At 43.1% G+C, this 24,086-nt stretch overlaps 1 protein-coding gene across 2 annotated transcripts in view; it reads left to right on the top strand.

Annotated features, from left to right (window-relative positions):
* themis2 (thymocyte selection associated family member 2) overlaps positions 1–24,086 on the top strand; it is an 83,071-nt gene that overhangs the window by 33,773 nt on the left and 25,212 nt on the right. For both annotated transcript variants that reach the window (XM_063034652.1, XM_063034653.1), the window contains exons 3-4: positions 6,731–7,168; positions 22,690–23,807. In XM_063034652.1, the coding sequence (XP_062890722.1) occupies positions 6,731–7,168; positions 22,690–23,807 (1,556 nt within the window). The remainder of the gene's footprint in view (positions 1–6,730; positions 7,169–22,689; positions 23,808–24,086) is intronic.

Genomic DNA, 24,086 nt, shown 5'->3' with positions numbered 1-24,086 from the left:
AGTAGCTCTCAGGGATCAAGTAGTGGAGGAGCTACACAGAATGGAACAGATGGGAGTCATAACAGGACAAACAGGACCGACCGACTGGGTGAATAGGATGGTGACAGTGGTCACAGAAAAAAAGATGAGGATTTGCATGGATCCACAGGATCTCAACCAAGCCATCAGAAGAGAGCACTATCCACTGCTCACGGTTGAAGAGATTGTCTCCCGCATGCCTAATGCGAAATACTTTTCAGTATTAGACGCAAATCAAGGCTTCTGGCAGATCAAGCTGGATGCAGAAAGTTCCAAATTATGCACTTTCAACGCGCCCAGAGGGAGATATTGTTTCCTGCGTCTACCCTTTGGGATTTCTTCTGCATCAGAGGTATCCCACTTCTGACACCATGTAATATTGATGTATCGCTGTAGATTGAACAACCACGAACAACCAAAGCAGATCTCTTTCACTACAATGGTGCAGAATATCTGCTTTGTGTGGACTACTATTCAAAATATCCGGAGATCACCAAGTTAAGTGACAAGTCCAGTCGAGGCGTCATTACCGCAATGAAGCCGACATTCACAAGACATGGGATTCCTGATATTGTGTTAGTGACAATGGTCCACAATATGCCAGTGGTGAGTTCAGAGGGTTCTCAGAAAGCTGGGAATAAGCTACTTCCAGTCCAGGGCACGCTCAGTCTAATGGACAAGCAGAGAGAACTGTACAAACTGTCAAGAACATGCTCAAGGAGGCACAAAGCAGCAACGGTGACCCTTACATCGCTCTGCTTGAATACCGCAACACACCGATTGAGGGTGTGGGGTTCTCTCCTGCGCAGCTGTTGATGGGACGTCGTCTGAAGTCCAAACTGCCAACATCCACAACTCTACTGACTCCAGAAGGTAATGCTCAAGTACATGACAAGCAAAGGTACAAGCAAATAAAGCAAAAGAGCTACTATGACAGACGTACAATACAGTTGCCAGATCTGCATACAGGTGACAATGTCAGAAATTGGAGAGGAGACACCTGGCAACCAGCTGTGGTTGTGAACAGACATCAGCAACCAAAATCCTTCATAGTTCGCACGCTGGATAGAAGAGTCTACAGGGGGAACAGGAAGCATCTGCTGAAGACAGGCGAGAGGGAGTTTCCACGTACAGATGCACAGGACATTTCCACATACACAGACATGGAAACAAACGACACCAAGAATGGTGCAGACCCCAAAGACACAGAGGCCACTCGAGAGACTGACACAGATGAAGGTCAAGCACAGTCACAGTTGTATCACACACGGTCTGGGAGACAAGTCAAACTTCCAGCTAGATACAGAGACTAGACATACAGTTTGAGGCAAAGTCACACATGTCATAAGTTCCAAGGTGTGAAATAAAAGGTTTATTAGTCTGTTAGTAAAAGAAAATACACTGCTGTTAGTATTGTAACATACGATGCAGAATACAGTACAAGAAGGTAAGATTTTTTTTAGTTTATGTCATAGTTGTTGCACTGTAAGAAGGGCATACCTAGAGGCATTGTTTTGGTAATTCACAGTATTGTAAAAAGAAAAAAAAAATCTTGAAGGGGGAATGTAATGTATTTGTGTGAGTATTCGTAGCGTCAGAGTGCCTGAAGAAGTAAAAAATGGAAGTCTGTTGAATAAATGTGGTTCAATCTACAGCAGTGTCCAAGTCACATCAATATTACAACGTTTTTCTAATAATTTGATTTTAGTTTTTAAACCAACAGACCCATGCCATCCTCTCTGCCAACCTGCCTGTCCTTCTGATACAATGTGTATCCTTGAGCGTTAAGCTCCCAGGTATAATCTTCTCTCAGTGACGCCCACAACATCATACTTGTCAATCTGTAACTGTGGTACAAGTTCATCTTACTTATTCTGTATATTATATGCATTCAAATATAACACCTTCAGTCCTGTAGTCACCCTTTGTGATGTCTGACTTTCACCTTGCAACTCACCCAGTTGCCCTATCATCGTCTCTCCTTGCTAGCAGTCTCACCACACACTACCTCTGAAAACCTCATCCTCAGCACTATCACTCCAGTTCCCATACCCCTGCCAAATTAGTTTAAACCCTCCTGAATAGCTCTAACAAACCTGCACACAAGGATCACACATCAAAGTTGCTGGTGAACGCAGCAGGCCAAGCAACATCTGTAGGAAGAGGTGCAGTCGACGTTTCAGGCCGAGACCATAGTCCCCCTCTGGATCAGGTTCAACCCGTCCCTTTTGTGCAATTCGTATGTTCCCCAGAAGGGATCTCAATGATCCATAACTTTGAACCCTTGCTCCCTGCACCAGTTCCTCACCCACACATTTATATGCCAAATCATCCTATTTGTTCCTTCACTGGCACTTGGCATAGGCAGCAATCTAGAGATTACTACCCTGGAAATCCTGTTTTTCAGCTTTCTACCTAGGTCCCTAATATCTCTCTTCAGGACCTCCTGGCTTTTTCTACCTACATCAGCTGCAGATTTGCTAACTATGTCAGTGACATTCTCATCCAAGTCATTAATATAAATTACGAACAACAGTGATCACAGATCCCTGCAGTGTGCCAATGGTCACAGGTCTTCAGTCTGAAAATCAGTCCTCCACAATAACTATCGGTCTAGTATCATCAAATCAATTTTTTTAATCTGAAAGTTTGCCTGTGATCTAACTTTTCAGACTATCCTACCATTGGGGACCTTTTTAAAGGCCTCCATGAAGACCACCTCATCTGAACTTTCCTCTTCTATTTTCTTGGTCTCCTCTTCAAAAATACTCAAATTTCAGAGACTGGATTTTCTTCCTCAGGGCAGGGAGAGGGGCACCAGAAGGAGATGATGGGCAGGTGAGGAGATGAGGTGAGAGGGGGAAACAGGAATGGTGAAGGGGGGCATTTACTGGACATTCAAGAAATTTTGGCATGAACACTGATTTCTCACACATCTGTTAATTGCCCTCCCCTCACCATTCCTATTCCTATTCCTCTCACACCTCCTCTTGTCTGGCCATCACCTCCCTCTGGCATTCCTCCCCTTCCCTTTCTTCCACGTCCTTCTGACCTCTCCTATCAGATTCCCACTTCTCCAACCCTTCATTGCTTTCACCTACCAGCTTCCCAGCTCTTCACCCCTCCCCCTCTCCTGGTTTCACCTTGTGTTTCTTCCTCTTAACTTCTCATCTTCTTTTTCCCCAGTCCTGATGAAAGAGCCTCAGCCCAAATTGTCAACTGTTTATTAATTTCCATACCTGCTGCCTGGCCTGCTGAGTTTCTCCAGCATTTTGTGTGTCTTGTTTGGATTTTCAGCACTTTTTTCCACTGAGGTTGGGTGGGACTACAATGAGAGGTCATGGGCTAAGGGTGAAAGGTGAAAAGTTTAAGGGGAACATGAGGGGAAACTCCTTCACTCAGAGGGTGGTGAGAGTGTGGAATAAGATGCATGTATGCTTGATTTTAATGTTTAACAGAAGTTTGGATAGGTCCTGGTGCAGGCTGATGGGAGTAGACAGTTTAAATGGCTTCTGCATGGACTAGGTGGGCCAAAAGATGATGGAGTGAAAGCTGTGAGGATGAGTTCAAGAATGTAATGCTGAGACTTTATAAAGCACTGGTGAGGCCTCACTTGGAGCATTGTGAGCAGGTTTGGGCCCCTTGTTGTAGAAAGGATGTGCTGACTTTGGAGAGGGTTCAAAAAAGGTTCAGGAAAATGATCCTGGGATTGAAAGGCTTGTCATATGAAGAGCTTTTGATGGCCCTGGGCCTGCACTCACTGGAATTCAAAAAGAATGAGGGGTGACCTTATTGAAAACTACAGAAGAGCCTCAGTAGAGTGGATGTGGAGAGGATGTTTCCTATGGTGGGGAAGACTAGGACCAGAGGGCACAGCCTCAATAGAGGGGCTTCTGTTTAGAATGGAGATGAGGAGTTTCTTTAGCCAGTGAGTGAGAAATCTGCGGATTTCATTGCCACGGGCTGCTGTGGAGGCCAGGTCATTGAGTATATTTAGGGCAGAGATTGATAGATTCTTGATTAATCAGGGCACGAGGGATATGGGGAGAAGGCAAGAGATCAGGGCTGAGAAGGAAGTGGATCAGCCTTGATGAAATGGCAGAGCAAACTTGATGGGCCAAATGGCCTAATTCTGCTTCTGTATCTTATAATCTTATAGATGTTATCTCACCAGGAGTTGCAATACACTTCATTTGACTTCAGCCAGATACCTATCAGAATAGAGTTGCCTGTGAGTATGTCATCTGTTTTAATGAGACGAGGAATGCAGCTCAGTGTGAAGAAGATCGAATAAAATTAAAGATTTACAATACAATTATGTCATCTCTAGCTTCCTATAAAATCTAAGTAGTTAACTACGGGTCAGCCACCATTTATTAAAAGACAAGTTCAAGTTCATTCCTCTTGAATATGTACTCTTTCTCAATTTTCAGCTGCCCCGAAGTTAATCTCTGTACTTTTATTTCAGTCTGTTCCCTTGTTCTGCTTTTTGCCTCTTTACTTATCATGACTTGTTGCTCTAAAGTTTTCAGAATGTACATTGTTTTCTTCCCCCACCCGAGCAATATATAGTAGTTCAATAGTTCCATTTAATATCAGAGAATGTATACAATATACAACCTGAAATTCTTGTTCTTCACAGACATCCTCGAAACAGAAGTTCCCCTAAGAATGAGTGACAGTCAAAAACTTAAGAACTCTAAACTCCCCCACACTTCCCCCCTTTCCACTCTCAAGCAGCAGAAAAGCAAGGACCTACCCCTCCCCCACTATACTTCAGCCCAAAAAAAGGATTCTGCGCCCTCCACCCACCAAGCACGCAATAGCAAAGCCCCCAAGAAAGACCATGATCTGCAGTACAACAACTAATCGTTCACCCAACAACTCGACCTGTCACAGGTGCTCTCTCCTGAATAAATATATTTGTATGTACATTTAGAGTGATTTTTGGTGAGATACAAGAGGACAAAAAAAAAATTCAAGCAACACACATCAAAGTTGCCGGTGAATGCAGCAGGCCAGGCAGCATCTATAGGAAGAGGTACAGTCGACATTTCAGGCCAAGACCCTTCGTCAGGACTAACTGAAGGAAGAGCTAGTAAGAGATTTGAAAGTGGGAGGGGGAGGGGGAGATCCAAAATGATAGGAGAAGACAGGAGGGGGAGGGATAGAGCCAAGAGCTGGACAGGTGATTGGCAAAGGGGATATGAGAGGATCATGGGACAGGAGGTCCGGGGAGAAAGACGGGGGTGGGGGGGAACCAGAGGATGGGCAAGGGGTATAGTCAGAGGGACAGAGGGAGAAAAAGGAGAGAGAGAGAAAGAATGTGTGTATAAAAATAAATAACGGATGGGGTACGAGGGGGAGGTGGGGCATTAGCGGAAGTTAGAGAAGTCCATGTTCATGCCAGCCGACTCACTAATATACTGCGTCCGGTGCTCCCAATGTGGCCTTTTATATATTGGTGAGACCCGACGCAGACTGGGAGACCGCTTTGCTGAACACCTACGCTCTGTCCACCAGAGAAAGCAGGATCTCCCAGTGGCCACACATTTCAATTCCACATCCCATTCCCATTCTGACATGTCTATCCACGGCCTCCTCTACTGTAAAGATGAAGCCACACTCAGGTTGGAGGAACAACACCTTATATTCCGTCTGGGTAGCCTCCAACCTGAGGGCATGAACATCGACTTCTCTAACTTCCGCTCATGTCCCACCTCCCCCTTGAGAGCATTGAGCTGGTGACCTTGGAGATGGAAGACTCATAAGCTGCACATTACTATTGGTCGTAGAGACCTCTAGATATTTAGGACTTTGACTTTCAGTGTATTGACAAAGGTATCTCAAAAAAAATAGGATTTCACTAGAAAAATGATTGTGTACTGCTTACCAGGAAACAGTGCTTGCATCTTCAGCTTAGTTGGTTCCTCATACGAACTTCACTGCACTGTGATGGTTTTAAGGAAATGGTGCCTTAACTTCTTTAATTTCAACAAATTCAATATCAATTTCACTGGTAGTTCATATTTCACTTCCAATCCATACTGCATTTCTTCCTGTCAGTTATTTTCCAAAGATAGATTTAGAAACAGACCAATGCCAAAAACAGAATTCATTGCAGTTAGACAACCAGTGCTGGTTGAGATTCGTCAAGACTAAGTCTGCACAGTGCTAATGTGACCTCTCTTCTAAAGATGCATCCAAATCTACACTGTATCGTAGAACAACAAAAATCTCACAGAAGTGTACGTACACATCATTGCTGTCGTAGGTAAGCAACATCTATCATCAGAGATCCACACCACCCAGGCTATGCTCTTTCCTCGCTGTTGCCATCAGGTAGAAGGTAGAAGAGCCTCAGGTCTCGCACCACCAGGTTCAAGAACAGTAACTACCCCTCAACCATCAGGCTTTTTGGGGGGGGGGAGAAGAAGCGGATAACTGCGCTCACTGGCCCATCCATTGAGATGTTCCCACAACCAATGATCTCACATTAAGGACTCTCTATCTTGTTATTTCAGGTTCTCATTATTTATATTTGCATTGCCATAGTTTGTTGTCTTCTAATTGATCTTTCACTGATCTTGTTATAGCTACTATTCTATAGATTTGCTGAGTATGCCTGCAGGAAAATTAAACTCTGGGTTGTATGTGGTGACGTGCATGTACTCTGATAATGAAACTTACTTTGAGCTTTTTCTCTTCACAGGGAGCTTCAAGCTTATTCCTGAAGAATTTCCTTTCAGCTCAATTGAAGAAATAATTAAGTCAAGAGAAATTAAGCAAGGTGGCTCAGAAGTAATCACTTTTCAGTCCATGACTGATATTGTCACTGAGCATTATGCTGTTAAGAAGGGAGATCCTGTAACAATCATTTCAACAACGCTCTATGAGGAACAGATGTATGCGGATTGCACCGTCAACAGCAGTTCGGAGCAATACCATGTTTGGCTTCCACTTATGCTAAAAGGGCAGTTTATTGAATGTGAAATTGACAAATTGTACACAGTCAAGGAAATCGTTGAATCAAAGACTCTAATAACAAGGAGAGTAAAATTAGTTGAAACTGGAGGAGCCTGCATACCCAGTCATCTTAATGGGGAACTGATCATTTCACCAGTATATGAAATTCAAGCAATTATGAATTGTAAGTTACCAACTTCACAAGCTTTTATTTCCTTCTAACACAGTTTCAAGATCATAAAATGAATTTTGCAATACATTAATTGCATAAACACCGGTGTATTGTGAATGAGACAAAATGGAAATATAATTTTCATTAAATAATCTACTTTATGTATTTATAACCCTTGGATAGAAATTTGCAGTCAAAACTGGAATCAGATTCAGGTTTAATATCACCAGTATATGTCGTGAAATTTATTAACTTTGCAGCAGCAGTACAATGCAATACATAATAAATATAGAAAAAAATGAATTACAGTAAGTATATACAGTGCCTACAAAGATTATTCGCACCTCTTTTCCCCCACCCTGGAGGTTTTCATGTCTTAATGTTTTACAACATTGAATCACAATGGATTTAATTTCACTTTTTTTGACACTGATCAACAGAAAAAGACTCTTCCATGTCAAAGTGAAAAAAGATCGCTACAAAGTGACCTAAGTTAATTACAAATACAAAACAATTGATTGTATAAGAATTCACCCCCTTTAATATGAATCACTAAATCATTGCTGGTGCAGCCAATTGGTTTTAGAAGTCACATAATTAGTTAAATGGAGATCACCTGTGTGCTGTCAAGGTGTTTCAATTGATTGTAGTAAAAATTAGATTAGATTACAAACGTAGATTATGAGGACACGCTGTCCTCTTTTATTGTCATTTAGTAATGCATGCATTAACAAATGATATAATGTTCCTCCAGAGTGATATCACAGAAAACAGGACAAACCAAAGACTAACACTGACAGAACCACATAATTATAACATATAGTTACAGCAGTGCAAAGCAATACCATAATTTGATGAAGAACAGACCATGGGCACGGTAAAAAAAAGTCTCAAGTCCCGATCGACTCCCGAGTCCCCGATAGCAGGCAGCAAAAGGGAGAAACTCCCTGCCATAAACCTCCAGACACCGTCAACTGCTGATGCCTTGAAAGCAGCCGACCACAGCCGACACCGAGTCCGTCCTTCCGAAAACTTCGAGCCTCCGACCAGCCCCTCCAATACAGCCTCCCAAGCGCCATCCTCTGCCGGGTGCCTTCAACCTAACCCCAGCCGCCGAAACAAGCAGAGCTAAGCATTCGGGGCCTTCTGCTCCAGAGATACCGGTTACCACACAGTAGCAGCAGCAGCGAAGCGGGCATTTCAGAAGTTTCTCCAGATGTTTCTCCGTGCTCTCACGTCTGTCTCCATCAAATCAGAATTGTGCACGGTCCCCTACTTGACAGATTACAGATATCATTCACCGGAGAGGCCGCGCACGCTGTGTCGCGCCACCATCTTCTCCTGCTCCTCCTTTTAAAAAAAAAAGGCATGGGTGAAACGACCAAGAGCCAAAGCATAAAGCCCTGACTCCAGTCAACACAGCTCTCCGGGTCATTGAGGCACACAAGCCTCTAAACCCAATGACAAGGTTGTGGTCCTTATGGAGGTTTTTTCTGTATGTTTCACCTTTACATCTGCATTAGTCTGGTGTATGTGAGCCCCTGCTATAACGGTAACACAATTTGTTCGGCTTGGCTGGTTTTTGTTTAGATGCTGCAATTTTGTTCGCGTTCACTTTCATTCCTGACTGCAACTCAATTGCGTCTCTGCTGTTTCCATTAATACAGCAATTTCAACTGCTTTTATAAGTGTAAGTTGTGCTTCACTTAGGAGCCATTTTTGAATGCTTTCTTGGAAGATTCCACAAACTAAATGATATCTCAGTGCATCATTAAGCCCATCACTGAACTGACAATGCTCAGACAATCTCTTCAATTCAGCCATGTACACTTAAATGGACTCCCCTTTCTTTTAATTCTGCTTATGAACCTTAGTGTTCTGCAATCAACAATGGTTTCGGTTCTAGATGTTCCTCCATTGCTTTTACAATATCAGTAAAGCTCATTTCAGCTGATTTGGTTGGAGCATTCAAACATCTAAGCAAACTGTAGGCTTTTAAATGCAATGCACGCAGCAAAATTAGATGTTGTTTCTCATTGGCTATTCCATTTGCTTTAAAATACTACTCCATTATTCCATATATAATATCCAGTGATCTGTTGTGTAATCAAATGCTTCAATCTTTCTGATTATAACCAGCCATTTCTGCTTTTTTATTTATTATTATTATTGTCGCCCATGAATTCTTCCATTTTCTGTCTTTTACCTTAACTCGACAGTCCCTGTCTGTTCCTGAAAAATCATTTGTGGTGCTGTTTTTTTTTCCCACACAACTGTTTCTCTCATGCTTTTTTAAACCCAATCATCTCGCTGCACTTCAACAGGTCGGTTACTGATCGTCTCGGGTTAATTTTAAAAATACCTCACCACTGTTATGTTTTGTAACCCTAAAGCATTAAAACTAATTGAAAGGGAAACAAGGAAGCTGGGAACATGAGTCTAACTTTGATTTTTACCGTTAGTGAGGCGCGCACGTATGATGAGGTATAATATATACCATGCACGTACTTTTGTATATAAACCATAATGAATTATTTAAACAACAAAAAGTGCTTATAAAACAAGATATTTACAATACTACTCTAATATTATTGAAATATTAAATACACAATAGTACAAAGGCCTAGGATTTGGAGTTTGTTGATTAGAACTGAGGGTATGATTGTGTTGAACACTGAGCTATAGTCAATCAATAACCAGCAACCTGACGTAGGTATGGCTTTTGTCTAGGTGACCCAAAGCTGAGCGGAGAGGCAGTGAGAGTGTATCCGATGTGGACCTATTGGAGTGATAAAATATGGAGTGGAAGAGATTGTGGAAATATATCTGTAACGCTGAAATCTTTATGAATTTGTAACTTTTGTAAAATGTAATGTGAACAGGAGGGAACCTAAGAAATCCCAAGGTGCTTTGCTGGTTTGGTCTGTGAATGTCTCATTAAGATGTGTGTCTTATGACAGGAGATGGGTGTTTTACGGCAGGGTGGATGTTTTGACAATAGGATGGAGCTTCTAAAGAACAAATGTGAGAACTAGATAAGGATAAAGGTAACAAAGGAAAGTAATGTTATAGAATGGAGCAACCTAATTATTGAATTGACTTTATTTCTTGCATCCCTCATATAAATGAGTAAAAATCTTTGTTACGCCTCTGTCTGGATGTGCAATGTACAAATTGTAGTAATTTGTAATAAATAGTATGTACAGTAAGATATACAACAGAACAGTCAATATAGCTTAGAAATACAACTGAGTCAGCGTGAATTAATCAGCCTGATGGCCTGGTGGAAGAAGCTGTCCTGGATCATGTTGGTCCTGGTTTTAATGCTGCAGTACTGTTTTCTTGGTGTTTTTTTTTAAAGTATAAAAGTGCTTTGGTTGAAACATAAGATCAAAGCTATATTTCCAGACGAAACTTGGCTGGAAGTATACCTTCCCTTTCAAGTGAGCTAATAAATACATTAATAACGTGATCCACTCTGAATATGTTGTAGCTTGTTTTTGTATATTAGGAGAGCAAGCTGAACAGTACACAACAAGATAGACCTTGCATTTAATTTGCAGAAGTAGGGAGTGACAGTTGCATGACGGAACTAAACAAATCTAGCTCCACTGAGGTAGCATATGGTCATGGCAAAGCCTTGGAACTGGAAACAACAGTCTTGGATTCTCCCCGTTGATGAAACATTACCTGCTTGAATATTGGTAGGTGGAGCAGATAAAATGTCCTCAGCAACTGGACTCTGGGGCTTGCAACTTGCCAGATTCATGGAAAAAAAGAGGCAGGAATTTTCTATCTATACTGAGAGGGCATTGGCTAACGAAGAGAAGGCAACAAAACTGATGCAGTTGCTACACACACAAAATGCTGGAGGAACTCAGCAGGTCAGGCAGCATCTATGGAGAAGAGTAAATATTTTGGGCCAAGATGGGAAAGGAAGTGGGGAAAGAGTCAGACTAAGAAGGTGGGGGGAGGGGAGGAAGAAGTACAAGGTGGCAGATGATGGGTGAAAACGGGAGAAGGGGAGGAGGGTGTGAAGGAAAGATCTGACAGGAGAGGACAGAAGACCATGGAAGAAAGAGAAGGGGGAGGAGAACCAGAAAGAGGTGATGGTGAGGAGATGAGGTGAGAGAGGGAAATGGGAATGGTGAAGGGGCGGTGGGGGGCAATTACTGAAAGTTTGAGAAAGTGATATTCATGCCATCTGGTTGGAGGCTGCCCAGATGGAATATAAGGTGTTGTTCCTCCAACGAGGAGGAGAAGATGGCAGCTCAACAGCAGTGCGCGCGGCCTTTCCGGTGATGAATATCTGTAATCTGTCAAGTAGGGGACTGTGCACAATTCTGATTTGATGGGAGACAGATGTGAGAGTACGGAGGAACATCTGAAGAAACTTCTGAAATGCCCGCTTCGCTGCCACTGCTACTGTGTGGTAACCGGAATCTCTGGAGCTGAAGGCCCCGAAATCCTCGGCTTTGCATGTTTCAGCAGCCGGGGCGAGGTCGAAGGCGCTCGGCAGAGGATGGCGCTCGGGAGGCTGTATCAGAAGGGCTGGTCAGAAGCTTGAAGTTTTCAGACGGATGGACTCAGTGTCGGCTGTGGTCGGCTGCTTCCAAGGCGTCGGCAAGTTGACGGTGCCTGGAGGTTTATAGCAGGGAGTTTCTCCCTTTTGCCGCTGCTATCGGGGCTCGGGAGTTGATCGACTCGGGGACTTTGAGACTTTTTTTTACAGTGCCCATGGTTGGTTCTTTATCAAATTATGGTATTGCTTTGCACTGCTGTAACTATATGTTATAATTATGTGGTTCTGTCAGTGTTAGTCTTTGGTTTGTCCTGTTTTTCTGTGATATCACTCTGGAGAAACATTGTATCATTTCTTAATGCATGTATGCATTTCTAAATGACGATAAAAAAGGACTGAGTGTTCTCATAATCTAATCTAACCTGAGTGGCAGTAGAGGAGGACGTGGGCTGATCAAGCTGGCAAACCTCTTCCGGCTCCACCTATAACCTGCCACCTTGTACTTCCTCCTCCTCTCCCCTACCTTCCTAGTCTGACTCCTTTCCAGTCCTGATGAAGGGTCTCGGTCCGAAACGTTGACTGTTTATTCATCTCCATAGATGCTGCCTGACCTGCTGAGTTCCTCCAGCATTTTGTATGCGTTGCTTTGGACTTCCAGGTTTTCTCGAGTTTGTGATATAGTTGCTATCTGGTTGGTACATGGGGAGGGGGGTCTTACTGAACAACAAGACCTGGCAAAGAAATGCTGAGAGAGCTTGTCAAAACCTTTAAGAATTATTGCAACCCTCTCCGCAATGGTGGATAGATTCAAGTTTTCCAGGACAAGTTAGGCAAAAGGAAAAATATTTGGCCCGTACTTGACTGAAATGAAAATTTAGGCTTCAGAGATCCCTGATAAATAAAGGAAGTTTTTTTTTGGTAGAATTTGAGATGCAGGACTGAGGGAACATCTATTAAGAGAACCAGACATAGTCAAATTCTGTAAGACCTCTCAATGGTCTACAATCTGACTTGATGAGCTAGAGAGCAGAGAGCTGATATCACAATTCTGTCCTTGTAGTCAACCGAAGCACAGAAAGAAAGAGCAACAACAGATGCAAATATTGTGGTAAGCAACAAGAATAATTGAAATAGAATGCCTAGCTTAATGGAACAATTGCCAGAAGCACAAAAGAGATGGTTCATTTTGCATCCCTGCAGGAGGAGGAAGACCGTTAGCAAGCAGAAGAGTACTCTTCTTAAACAAAAAACAAAAAAAGGTCCGCCTGCACTGTTGCACAAGATGACCACAGTTTCAGGGAGATGTCTTAGAGGAAATGTAATGAGTCATAAAGTCATACATACAATCCAAGCAGAGAGGGATATGGAATAAGTTAACAGAGCAGAGGAGCCCAAGTACCCAACATGGATCTTCGTTACTGTAGATGGAAGTGAGCTCCTGCTGGACATGTAACATCACTGCCAAGAAGTTGGCAAGGAAGTTTAGAGACAAAATGTAAATTGAAATTAGAAATCTGAAGTACAAAGGGCCAGTAATTGTGCTTGAAGAGTGCAGTCCAGCAAGTGAAATCACTTACACTTAAAGAGAGATAGAAAACCTACAGCTCAATGCAGGCCCCTCGGCCCATAAAACTGTGCTGACCATGTCCTTACCTTAGACATGGATAAGCATGAAGGCTGTAGCACGTGTTAGCTCTGCACTCAGAAAATTATAGATAAGTCTCCATGGCTGGACAAAATATACCCCAAGTTTCTACGGGAAGAGATGGCTCTGTCTTCAGCAATATTCTTTGTGTCCTTACTTCCACAAGACTAGTACCATAAGATTGGAGGGTGGCTTCTTAAACCTTTGTTCAAGAAAGGTAGTAGGAATAACCCTAGGAGTTATAGATCAATGATCCTTACACCTGTGGTGGGAAAACTATCGGAGAGGATTCATAGAGTTAAGATTTACAGTATGAGCGTTCGGAGAAGCATGGTCTGATTCAGGGTAGTCTGTATGGTTTTGTGAGAAGCATGTCACACGTCACAACACTAACTGAATTCTTTAAGGATGTGACAAAACTGAAGGTAGAGCAGTAGATGTGGTGTACAAGGCGTTTGACTAGGATTCCCCATGGCAGGCTCGTTCAGAAAGCCAGGAGGCACGGGATCCAGGGAAACTTGGCCGTGTGGTTCAGAACTAGGTTGTTCACAGAAAGCCAATAGATGGAGTGTATCCTGCCTGGAGTTCAGTGACCAGTGTGTTCCTCAGGGGTGCCTGCTCTTTGTGATTTGGATGCGGAAGTGGAAGGGTAGGTTAGTGAGTTTGCAGATGACACGAAGGTTGGTGTTGTGGATGGTGTGAAAGGCTGTTGTAGGTTACAAAGGGGACATTGATTGGATGCAGAGCTGGTCTGAGAAGAGGCAGATAGAATTCAGTCCTGAGAAAGGTGAAGTGATAAGCTTTGTTGGAATGTCAAACTTGAAGAAAGGATACCATCCTTAATGGTAGGATTCTTGGCAGCATGGAGGAACAGAGGGAGCGATCTTAAGGTTCTCATCTGTTGATCCCACAAGTCACGGCGCAAGTTGATAGGGTGATTAAGGAGGATATGGAGTGTTATCCTTCATTAGTCAGGAGAATCCATTCAAGAGCCATGAGGTAATGTTGCAGCTCTATAAAACTCTGGTTAGATCCCTCCCCCTCCCCCGGGGAGGAGTGTGTTTATGTGCTAGTCAGATTCCTGTGATAGTAAGATTCCCAGTACTGATCCATCTGGTAGTAAGCATCCTAGAAATAACCCTCCATGGTAATGGATCCCATTACCAGTCTCTGTGGTAGTGATGCTCATGGTGCCTTTCAGTATATTGGGAGCAAGAAAGGCAAGTTTCAGTAAGGTTCTTTTTTTTTAAATTAATTATGTTTACCAGAATGTTATTAATTTCTTTAAGTGTTTCCAGCAATTTCAAATACTTCATTAATTTATTTAATAACTTCCTAGGCTTTTCTCATCATTTGATTGAATAGTTATTAAATGTCAGAGATGCTCTCATGTCATGGAGTATAGCTTTTCCAGCAATTGTTTGTGCAGTAGATTCTTCGTCCAATCACCCCCCCCCCACCCCAACATACTGCAGAACCTCAGTGATCACATTGAATTGATCCATTGTGGTCTCTACTGCAGCTCTTCTTACTTCCTATCTTCCTTTGTCTTCACTGGATAATGATTCCTCATTGTTGCATTGCTCAGGTCACATGGCGGCCCGTTCAGATGCAGCGGCCTCTGGGGGGGGGGCGGCGGGGGCAACAAATGTGTGGTTTTTTTTTCCTTTTTGAACGTCTTTATTAGGAAAGCAAGACGACACTGGACTCCAAGAAGTTTGAGCACTGCAGGTCTACTCCATCAGTGAGCTACTCGTTGATTGGAGTAGCTGGACTGGGTGCTGGAGGAGCTGGCCGGCGTGATAGTGGAGCTGGACTGGGTCTAGAAGAGCTAGCCCGGCTGCAGGCCATGTTGCTGCCTGCTATTTGAAGGCATCGGCGTTGGTGTGCAAAAGCGGCGTGCAGTGTAACCATGGGCAATTGTCTTGGACATTTTAGATTAGATTAGATTCAATTTTATTGTCATTGTGCTGAGTGCAGATACAAAGCCAATGAAATACAGTTAGCATCTGACCAGAAATGCAAAGAATAGTATTATTTACAAAATAACTGTGAATAAAAAAAGTGCTACAGCTCACAAATATAAAAGTACTGAGACAGTACAATACGGGTGCAATACTGCTTGGCGCTGTGATGAGAGGTTCAGCAGGGTCACAGCCTCAGGGAAGAAGCTCTTCCTGTGCCTGCTGGTGCGGGAGCGGAGGCTCCTGTAGTGCCTACCGGATGAGAGGAGAGTAAAAAGTCCATGGTTAGGGTGAGATGCAACCCTGATAATGCTTTTCGCCCTGCCCGGGCAGCGTTTATGGTAGATGTTCTCAATGGTGGGCAATTGGGTGCCAATAATCCGCTGGGCAGTTTTCACCACACGCTGGAGTGCTTTGCGGTCTGATATGGGACAATTGCCATACCACACTGAGATGCAGTTGGTGAGTATGCTCTCAATGGTGCAGCAGTAAAAGTCCGTCAGTATCCTTTCTCTTGCGATCATGAGGCCCTGTTGGACGTCGATGACGCAAGAGGCCACAGGCTTCTTTCCCCTGTTTGGTGGAACAACAGACAGCCAGGGAGCTGTGTGACCACAGTTGCCGTGAGGACTTGGCCTCAAGCCGCGAGCGTGTCTGCTGCTGCGGTCCAGATGGAGCGTGGTATCCATGCTCGGTTGGAGGCTGGCCTTTCCCGTTGGTGCTGCCGTCCAGTGTTCGTTTGGTGGAACAACAGGATGAATTGCATGTGTATATTCGTTGCACACTGCCAGGGAACTATACCATCAATTTGTGGAGCATGTTGCTCAGGAACTTGGGCTAAATGTGTTTTTTTTTTGCATGTGTGTGTTTTTTTTAACTTGCTGTTTTGAATGTGCTGTGTATGTTTTCCACCTTGACCCCAGAGAAACGCGGTTTCATTTGGCTGTATTCATGGATGGTTGAATGACAATTAAACCTGGATTTTTTTTAAGATTATGAGGACACACAGTCCTCTTTTATTGTCATCTAGTAATGCATGCATTAAGAAATGATACAATATTCCTCCGGTGTGATATCACAGAAACACAGGACAGACCAAGACTGAAAAACTGACCATAAGCACATAATTATAACATATAGTTACAACAGTGCAACAATACCATGACTTGATGAAGAACAGGCCATGGGCACGGTAAAAAAAAAATCAAAGTCTCTCAAAAGTCCCACATCTCACGCAGATGGGAGAAGGAAGAAAACTCTCCCTGCCATGCCCAACCACAGTCCCACTCTGAGTTGTCCAAAAACTTCGAGCCTCCGACCAGCCCTCCAACACCGAGCACCGAGCACCATCTCTGCCGAGCACTTCGACCCCAGCCCCAGCCGCCGGCAGCAGGCAAAGCCGAGAATTTTGGGGCCTTCCCCCCGGAGATTCTCGATCGCACCGTAGCAGCGGCAGCGAACCGAGGATTTCAGAAGTTTCTCCAGATGTTCCTCCGCGCTTCTTACAGCTGTCTCCATCAAATCAGAATTGTGCACGGTACCCTATTTAACCAATACGATATCATTTCACCGGAGAGCTGCGCTGATTTGATTTGAGTTGATTGGTTCCGAACATGTCGTCAGATAGCTTGGCTTCCTTACAAACACACATGAATCTTGATACCTAAAGATAGGAGAATGGACCGGCGCATTGACTTCTGCCTCTGTCGATCTTCCTTTAGTTCACTTTCTCTTTGACAGTTACTGGAACATGTCTTGGAGGAGGTGCCACCATTATTTGCCCTCCCCTAATTAAATACTTTCCCATACTGTCTGCTAATACCATTGCCTAAGGCTATGGTAAAGGTCAGGGAATTGTGGTCGCTGTCTCTGATATGCTCACCCACCTGGAGATCTGTCGTCTGACCACTTTCATTGCTCACTACGAGATCTGGTATGGCCTCTTCTTTAGTCGACGTGTCTACATAGCGTGTCAAGAATCCTCCCTAGAAAAGGAAGAATATTTTCACCCAGAGAGTGTTTGTAATTCAGAAGCAGAGACTCCCGTGAAACATATAAGATTATTAAGGGATTGGACACGCTAGAGGCAGGAAACATGTTCCCGATGTTGGGGGGAGTCCAGAACCAGAGGCCACAGTTTAAGAATAAGGGGTAGACCATTTAGAACGGAGTTGAGGGAAAACTTTTTCACACCAGGGTTGTGGATCTGCGGAATGCTCTGCCTCAGAAGGCAGTGGAGGCCAATTCTCTGGATTCTTTCAAGAAAGAGTTAGATAGAGCTCTTAAAGATAGCAGAATCAAGGGATATGGGGAGAAGGCAGGAACAGGGTACTGATTGTGGATGATCAGCCATGATCACAGTGAATGGCGGTGCTGGCTCGAAGGACCAAATGGCCTACTCCTGCACCTATTGTCTATTTATGAACTATCACGACAGGCGCTCAATCTCGAGATGGCGCAGGTGACACATGGCTACGTTTTGCAGGCTGCACACAAATCTTCTAGATATGCCGAGATGTTGTCAACAGTTTTGGGTCCCTTATCTCAGAAAGGATGTGTTGTCATTGGAGAGAGTCCAGAGGAGGTTCATGAGGATGATTCTGGGAATGAAGGAGTTAACATATGAGGAGTGTTTAGCAGCTTTGGGCCTGTATGCACTGGAATTTAGAAGAATGTGTGGGGATCTCATTGAAACCCACTGAATGTTGAAAGGACTAGATAAGGTGGATGTGGAGAGGATGTTTCCTCGGGTGGGGGTATCCAGAACCAGAGGGTACAGCCTCAAAATTGAGGGGTGACCTTTTAGAACAGAAGTAAAGAGGATTTTTTTTAGCCAAAGAGTGATGAATCTGTGGAATGCTCTGCCACAGACTGTGGTGAAGGCCAAGTCTGGGGGTATATTTAAAGCAGATGTTGATAGATTCCTGATTGGTCGGGGCATCAAGGAATATGGTGAGAGGGCAGGTGTATGGAGTTGAGTGGGATCCAGGATCACCCATGACGAAATGGCAGAGTGGATTTGATGGGCTGAATGGCCTAATTCTGTTCCTATGTCTTATGGTCTTGTACCTCATTCAATCCCTCCCGCGCTCATGTGGAAAAATCCCAGCTTCCTGAAATGTTGATAGAGAAATGCAGCAGCTCCACCTGTAAATGGTCTTGAACTTCAGGAATATCCAGTAATTTATACTCCACTTACATTATAGATTTTATAGGATATGCAACCATATGACTTGTGAATATATAAGCATTTGCAGAGTTATAGCTGCAACAATGAAATGGTATTCGGTAGAGAGTGGAATCCCGGTATCTCCAGGAGAATAGTCCTGTAATTACAAAAAAGCACAGATAAGTGATTTACAAGGCCACTGAAAATCAGGTGACTGGAAATGTGGATAAATATTCCTGGAAATGTGGTGTGCAGTGATATTGTCTGTCAATACAGAATAAATTAATATCTTCATCCTGATGAAAGGTTTTGGCCCAAAACGTCGACTATACTCTTTTCCATAGTTGCTGCCTGGCCTGCTGAGTTCCTCCAGCATTCTGTGTGGGTTGCTTGGATTTCCAGCATCTCATATTTTCTCTTGTTTGTGATTTATTTTAATACATAATCTGATCATCCATGAAGACGAAAATCTCCATTTCACCCTTTCAGCTATAAATTGCTAAATTGAGCAAGACAAAAATAAGTACAAATATTAAATTGAAAATATAGTCTCATAATGGGTAACAGGATGACCAATGGAAGAGGGGAAAGCTGGATCAAATATGACTGTCTTTTCAAAGAATAAGAGGTCAACTGGCTTTCTATATCTAAAAGAATTGAGAGTGTTGTTTGTTCATTCATTGTGCGCTGTTTCATATGACGTAGGCGATCATGGTCTCTCCATAACCATGACAGTACTTTGCAAATTTTTCCCACAGAAGTGGTTTGCCATTGCCTTCTTCTGGTCAGTGTCTTTACAAGATGGGTGACCCCAGTCATTATCAATACTCTTCAGAGATTGTCTGCCTGGCGTCAGCGGTTGCATCACCAGGACTTGTGATATACACCAGCTGCTCATACGACCATCCACTACCTGCTCCCACGGCTTCGCGTGACCCTGATTGGGGGCGGGGAGGGGGCTAAGCAGGTGTTACACCTTGCCCAGGGGTGATCTGCCAGCTAGCAGAAGGAAGGAGCACCTCACACCTCGTTTGGTAGAGATTTAACTCCACTCCACTGCCCATGAGAGCTTTGAGACTTCTTAAATCTATGGAAAAACACCTTTTTTTTTGCATTTAAGAAAAGGCTTTATTTCACTGTAATTTCCTTATTAAATATGTTCTGCAAATTTTCACCATGCTGACACTTGTGTGAGGTTAGCCAATGGCAATCAGCTGTTAATCCTACTGTAGTAATTATGCTCTTTCAAGAAAATAAATTAATAAGGTGAGGATGTTGCTGGCAAGGCTAGCGATTGTCCATATCCAATTTCTTTGAGAAGGCAGTGGCAATCTCACTCCTTTGATTCACTGAATTCGTCTGGTGAGGGTGACCCTGGGTGATAAAGGGAATGGAATTCCAGGATTTAGACACTGAATGAACAGCTGCATGTCGACAAAGTAGGTAAAGTTGGAGAATAACCTGAGACTGACGTGAGGTCCTTCCTGTGCCTGCTGCCCATGCCTACTTGATGGTGGAAGTTACTGGTTTGTGAGGTGCTTTAAGAGCAGCCTATGTGAGAGTACGACTTTGTGTTCTCACACACTGGAAGCCACAGTGCTCAGCTGGCGGAGGAAAATGACGTTTAGGTTGTGTGAGTGGGTGCCGCGCAAGTGGATGAGATCAAGGTGTGAATGTGAGCTCAGTGGTTGGTGTGGAATCAGTACGCCAAAGGAGATGTTTCTATGGTATATGAATCTACTCTTCTAAATTATTTGAAAGTTTTTCCTTCATTTGGTAGATATTAACAATGAAAGTAAATACCACTAAAATAGTAAACACTGGCTTTATTTGTCTCATGTGCATCAAAATATTGAAACATACAGTCAAATGCGCTGTTTTGCACCAAGTCCAATCAGCGAAGTTTGTGCTGGGGCCGCCCGCAAGCGTGTGTCACATTTCCATGCCAACCTAGCAGGCCCGAAACTTACTACCACTTACACTACCTGGACATCTCTGGAATGAGGGAGGAAACCCTTGTGCTCACAAAGGGAAGGAGCAGACTCCTTCTAGACAGTGGCAGGGTTTGAACCTGATTGATGATTGCTGGCAGTGTAAAGTGATTGGACTAACTTCTACTGATCTATTCCCAACCAATGTTGCTAAACAGAGAGAGTTCTACCTTTCTGTTCCATTTTTTTAGTCTCCTGGTATCCCAAACTGCTTTGCAGCACAAGATGTAACACTTCGAGTGTACTAGCTACTGTAATGCAGGCAAAGTGTGTACAGCAAACTCTAACATCTTACTGACTAGATGATCTTTCCGAGTAATTTTTAGTTTCCAGGGCAATGGGGATAACTTCCTTTCTCTATTCCAAACTAATGGTGTGGAATCTTTTATATTTTCTTGAGGAAACTAGAACTGGATCAGCAAATTTGCAGATGTCTCCAAGATTGGGGGTGTAGTGGACGGCGAGGAAAGCTATCATGGCTTGCAACAGGATCTGGACCAGCTGGAAAAATGGGCTGAAAAATGGCAGGTGGAATTTAATGCTGACAACTGTGATGTCTGCACTTTGGTAGGACCAACCAGAATAGGCCTTGTACTGTAGGGCACTGACAAGTGCGGTAGAACAAAGGGACCTGGGAATACAGGTCCATAATTTTTTGTAAGTGGCGTCACAGGTAGATAGGTTCATTAAGAAATATTTTGGCACATTGGCCTTCATAAATCAAAGTATGAAGTCTAGAAGATGCGATGTTATGTTGAATCACAAACAAGAAAAAATCTGCAGACGCTGGAAGTCCAAGCAACACACACACAATGTATTTTGTTTGTGGGTGTTATGTTGAAGTTATATAAGACATTGTTGAGGCCTAATTTGGAGTATTGTATGCAGTTTTGGTCACCTACCAACAGGAAAGATGTAAGTAAGGTTGAAAGAGTAGGGACATTTAGAAGGATATTGCCAGGTCTGGAGGACCTCAGTTGTAAGGAAGCATTTAAATAAAGTACTTTATTTGAGATTTGATAGAGGTATATACAATTATGAGGGCTTTTTCCGCTAAGGTTGGGTGGAACTGCTACTAGAGGTCATGGGTTAAAGGTGAAGGTATAAAATTTAAGGGGAACATGAGGAGGAACTGCTTCACAAAGATGGTGATGAGAGTGTAGAACAAGCTGCCAGCACAAGTGGTGAATGTGAGCTCAGTTTCAATGGTTAAGGGAAGTTTGGATAGGTACATGGATAGTAGAGGTATGGAGGGCTATGGGTGTGTGGAGGGCTATGGTCCCAGTGCAAATCAATATGAAATGGTTTCTGCACAGACTAGATGGGCCAAAGGGCCTGTTTCTGTTTTGTACTTTTCTATGACTCTAAGCCAACAGCGTTTTGATTTGACGTCACATTTGAAAGTTTGTTTTCTTAATTTGTAGTGAAAAATAAAGAAAGGCCTCACCTGTTAATCCCCTTTTTTCTCTTGGGTTTTGCAGAGCTATGGCATTGTAGGAATTGGCCAGTTTGTCTCTCCTGAAGAATAATATATTTCTGTTTGCATACACCAACCTGCATCCTAGAATGTTTTTTTACAATGTGACTCTTCCCCACTGCCATCCAATTTCTTCTTCTTTTTCTCTTTTTGGTCTTTCTTCTTTTTGAAAAAAATTGGGTTCTTCAGATTCCTTGCTCTGTGAATCAGCAGATTTGCAGATGACACCAAGATTGGGGGGTGTAGTGGACAGCAAGAAATGCTATCGTGCACTTTGGGAAGACCAACCGAGGTAGGTTTTATATGGTGAAAGGTAGGGCACTGACAAGTGTGGTAGAACAAAGGGATCTAAGAATATAGGTCCATATTTGTTGAAAGTAGCATCAAAGATAGATGGGGTCGTTAAAAAAGCTTTTGGCACATTGACCTTCATAAATCAAAGTATTATGGGAGATGGGATGTTATGTTGAAGTTGTATAAGACATTGGTGAGACCTAATTTGGAGTATTGTGTGCAGTTTTGGTCACCTACCTACAGGAAGTTGTAAATAAGGTTGAAAGAGTAAGGAGAAAATTTAGAAGTATGTTGCTGGGTTTGGAGGACCTGAGTTCTAAATTATAAGCAAACAAATCTCAAGGTTGTATAATTTATACATTCTTTGATAATAAATGTACTTTGAATCTTTGATGGATTAATGCATAGGATGTTTGAAGTTTATGTATGCCATCTGAAAAGATACTCATTTATATAAATATCTTTCTACAGTCAGAAAAGAGATCGTGAAAATACCCTCAACTTTGGAAGTTGACGTGAGGGACGTCACGGAGGAACAGAAAGATCTTACATTCATCAAACCATTGTCATTGACTGATATTTCAAACCAACCTCAAGACATGTTTCCAATAACCGCTGAGATTTTGGATGCCCCAGACCTACAGGTTCCTTTCAAAGCTGAATGGTTCAGTCTACTTAGAAAGGGCAAAAATATAATAATTTTCAAGAAAGTGGTGTTGAAGCAAATTCTTGCGACGTCAGTGCACAAGAAGATTTCTCATCATTTTCTAATCTCTGAACATTATAAGGGAACTTTCAAAAGACGTCCAAGGGAGTTTCCAACTGTATTTGATCTCGGCAACGCCATAACCCAAGAAGACCCATTACACATCGTGGTTACAAAGGACTGCACATGGAATGAAGATGAATTATCTTCTCTCTGTGTTGGGGACCGCTTGGTTACCATGTTTAAGAGTACTTCGCAAATGGCTGTTGATGGTGTCCTTCAGAAATTGGATGTGGTTGTGTGCAGCAAGGTCCCAGAGGATGATGAGGATGAGGATGAGGAGGAGGAGGAGGGGGATGCAGGTCAGCTTCTAATGCTTCCCCTTTACCTGGAGGGTCGATTTGTAGAAGAAATTCATGACACAAAGAAATACAAAATCTCAGAAATATTTGAAAAATTCAAACTCCCTTTACAAGTCAAGGTCACATCTAAAGATCCTTTCTTACGGAATGACACCTTGACATCCTTCCCAACAATCAGACTGGAGGAGATCATTGAGATGCCTACTTTAATTGCCAGCTCTCTGGACAATCCTTCTGAGTGCTTCTCAATCCCAGTAGAATGGGTGACTATGACCGTCCAAGTCTTGGAAGGCTATGGCGGAGAAGACTGCTGCTACGAACGCGTGGCCACAGTAGAAGAGCTAACCAACTCCATGTACTATGACCTGTTGAAAAGGTCTACTTCGACTCAGTGTCCTCCACCTCGGCCTCCTAAACGACTTAGCAAAGGAACTCTCTCAGTAGCATCTACCCCGGTTAAAAATCCTCCTAAATCTCCTCTTCCGGACAACAATCAGCTCAAACCACCCTCGCTTCCTGAGGTAAGAACCTTGCATTTTAGAGCAAGAACAGTGTTCAGCACACCATACAGTGTATCAGAGTGCGGAGATTAGCTTTGGGGCCGCATATGTTCACTAGGGTGACACTGGAATTATGAAATAAGATTGGCTTTTATTTCCATGAATACAAAACATGGCTTCCTCCTCTGCCATGCTTTCAATCATTCTAATGTTACCTAACTGAGATGTTTTTGATGAATAATGGAGAGAAACTATTTCCTTTGGTAATGGTGCGTAGAACAACTTCAGCTGTTCAGTGGG

Source organism: Mobula hypostoma, chromosome 28 (genome assembly GCF_963921235.1).
Source record: "Mobula hypostoma chromosome 28, sMobHyp1.1, whole genome shotgun sequence".
NCBI classification, from domain to species: Eukaryota; Metazoa; Chordata; class Chondrichthyes; order Myliobatiformes; family Myliobatidae; genus Mobula; species Mobula hypostoma.
This window is presented reverse-complemented; position numbering and strand designations above follow the sequence as displayed.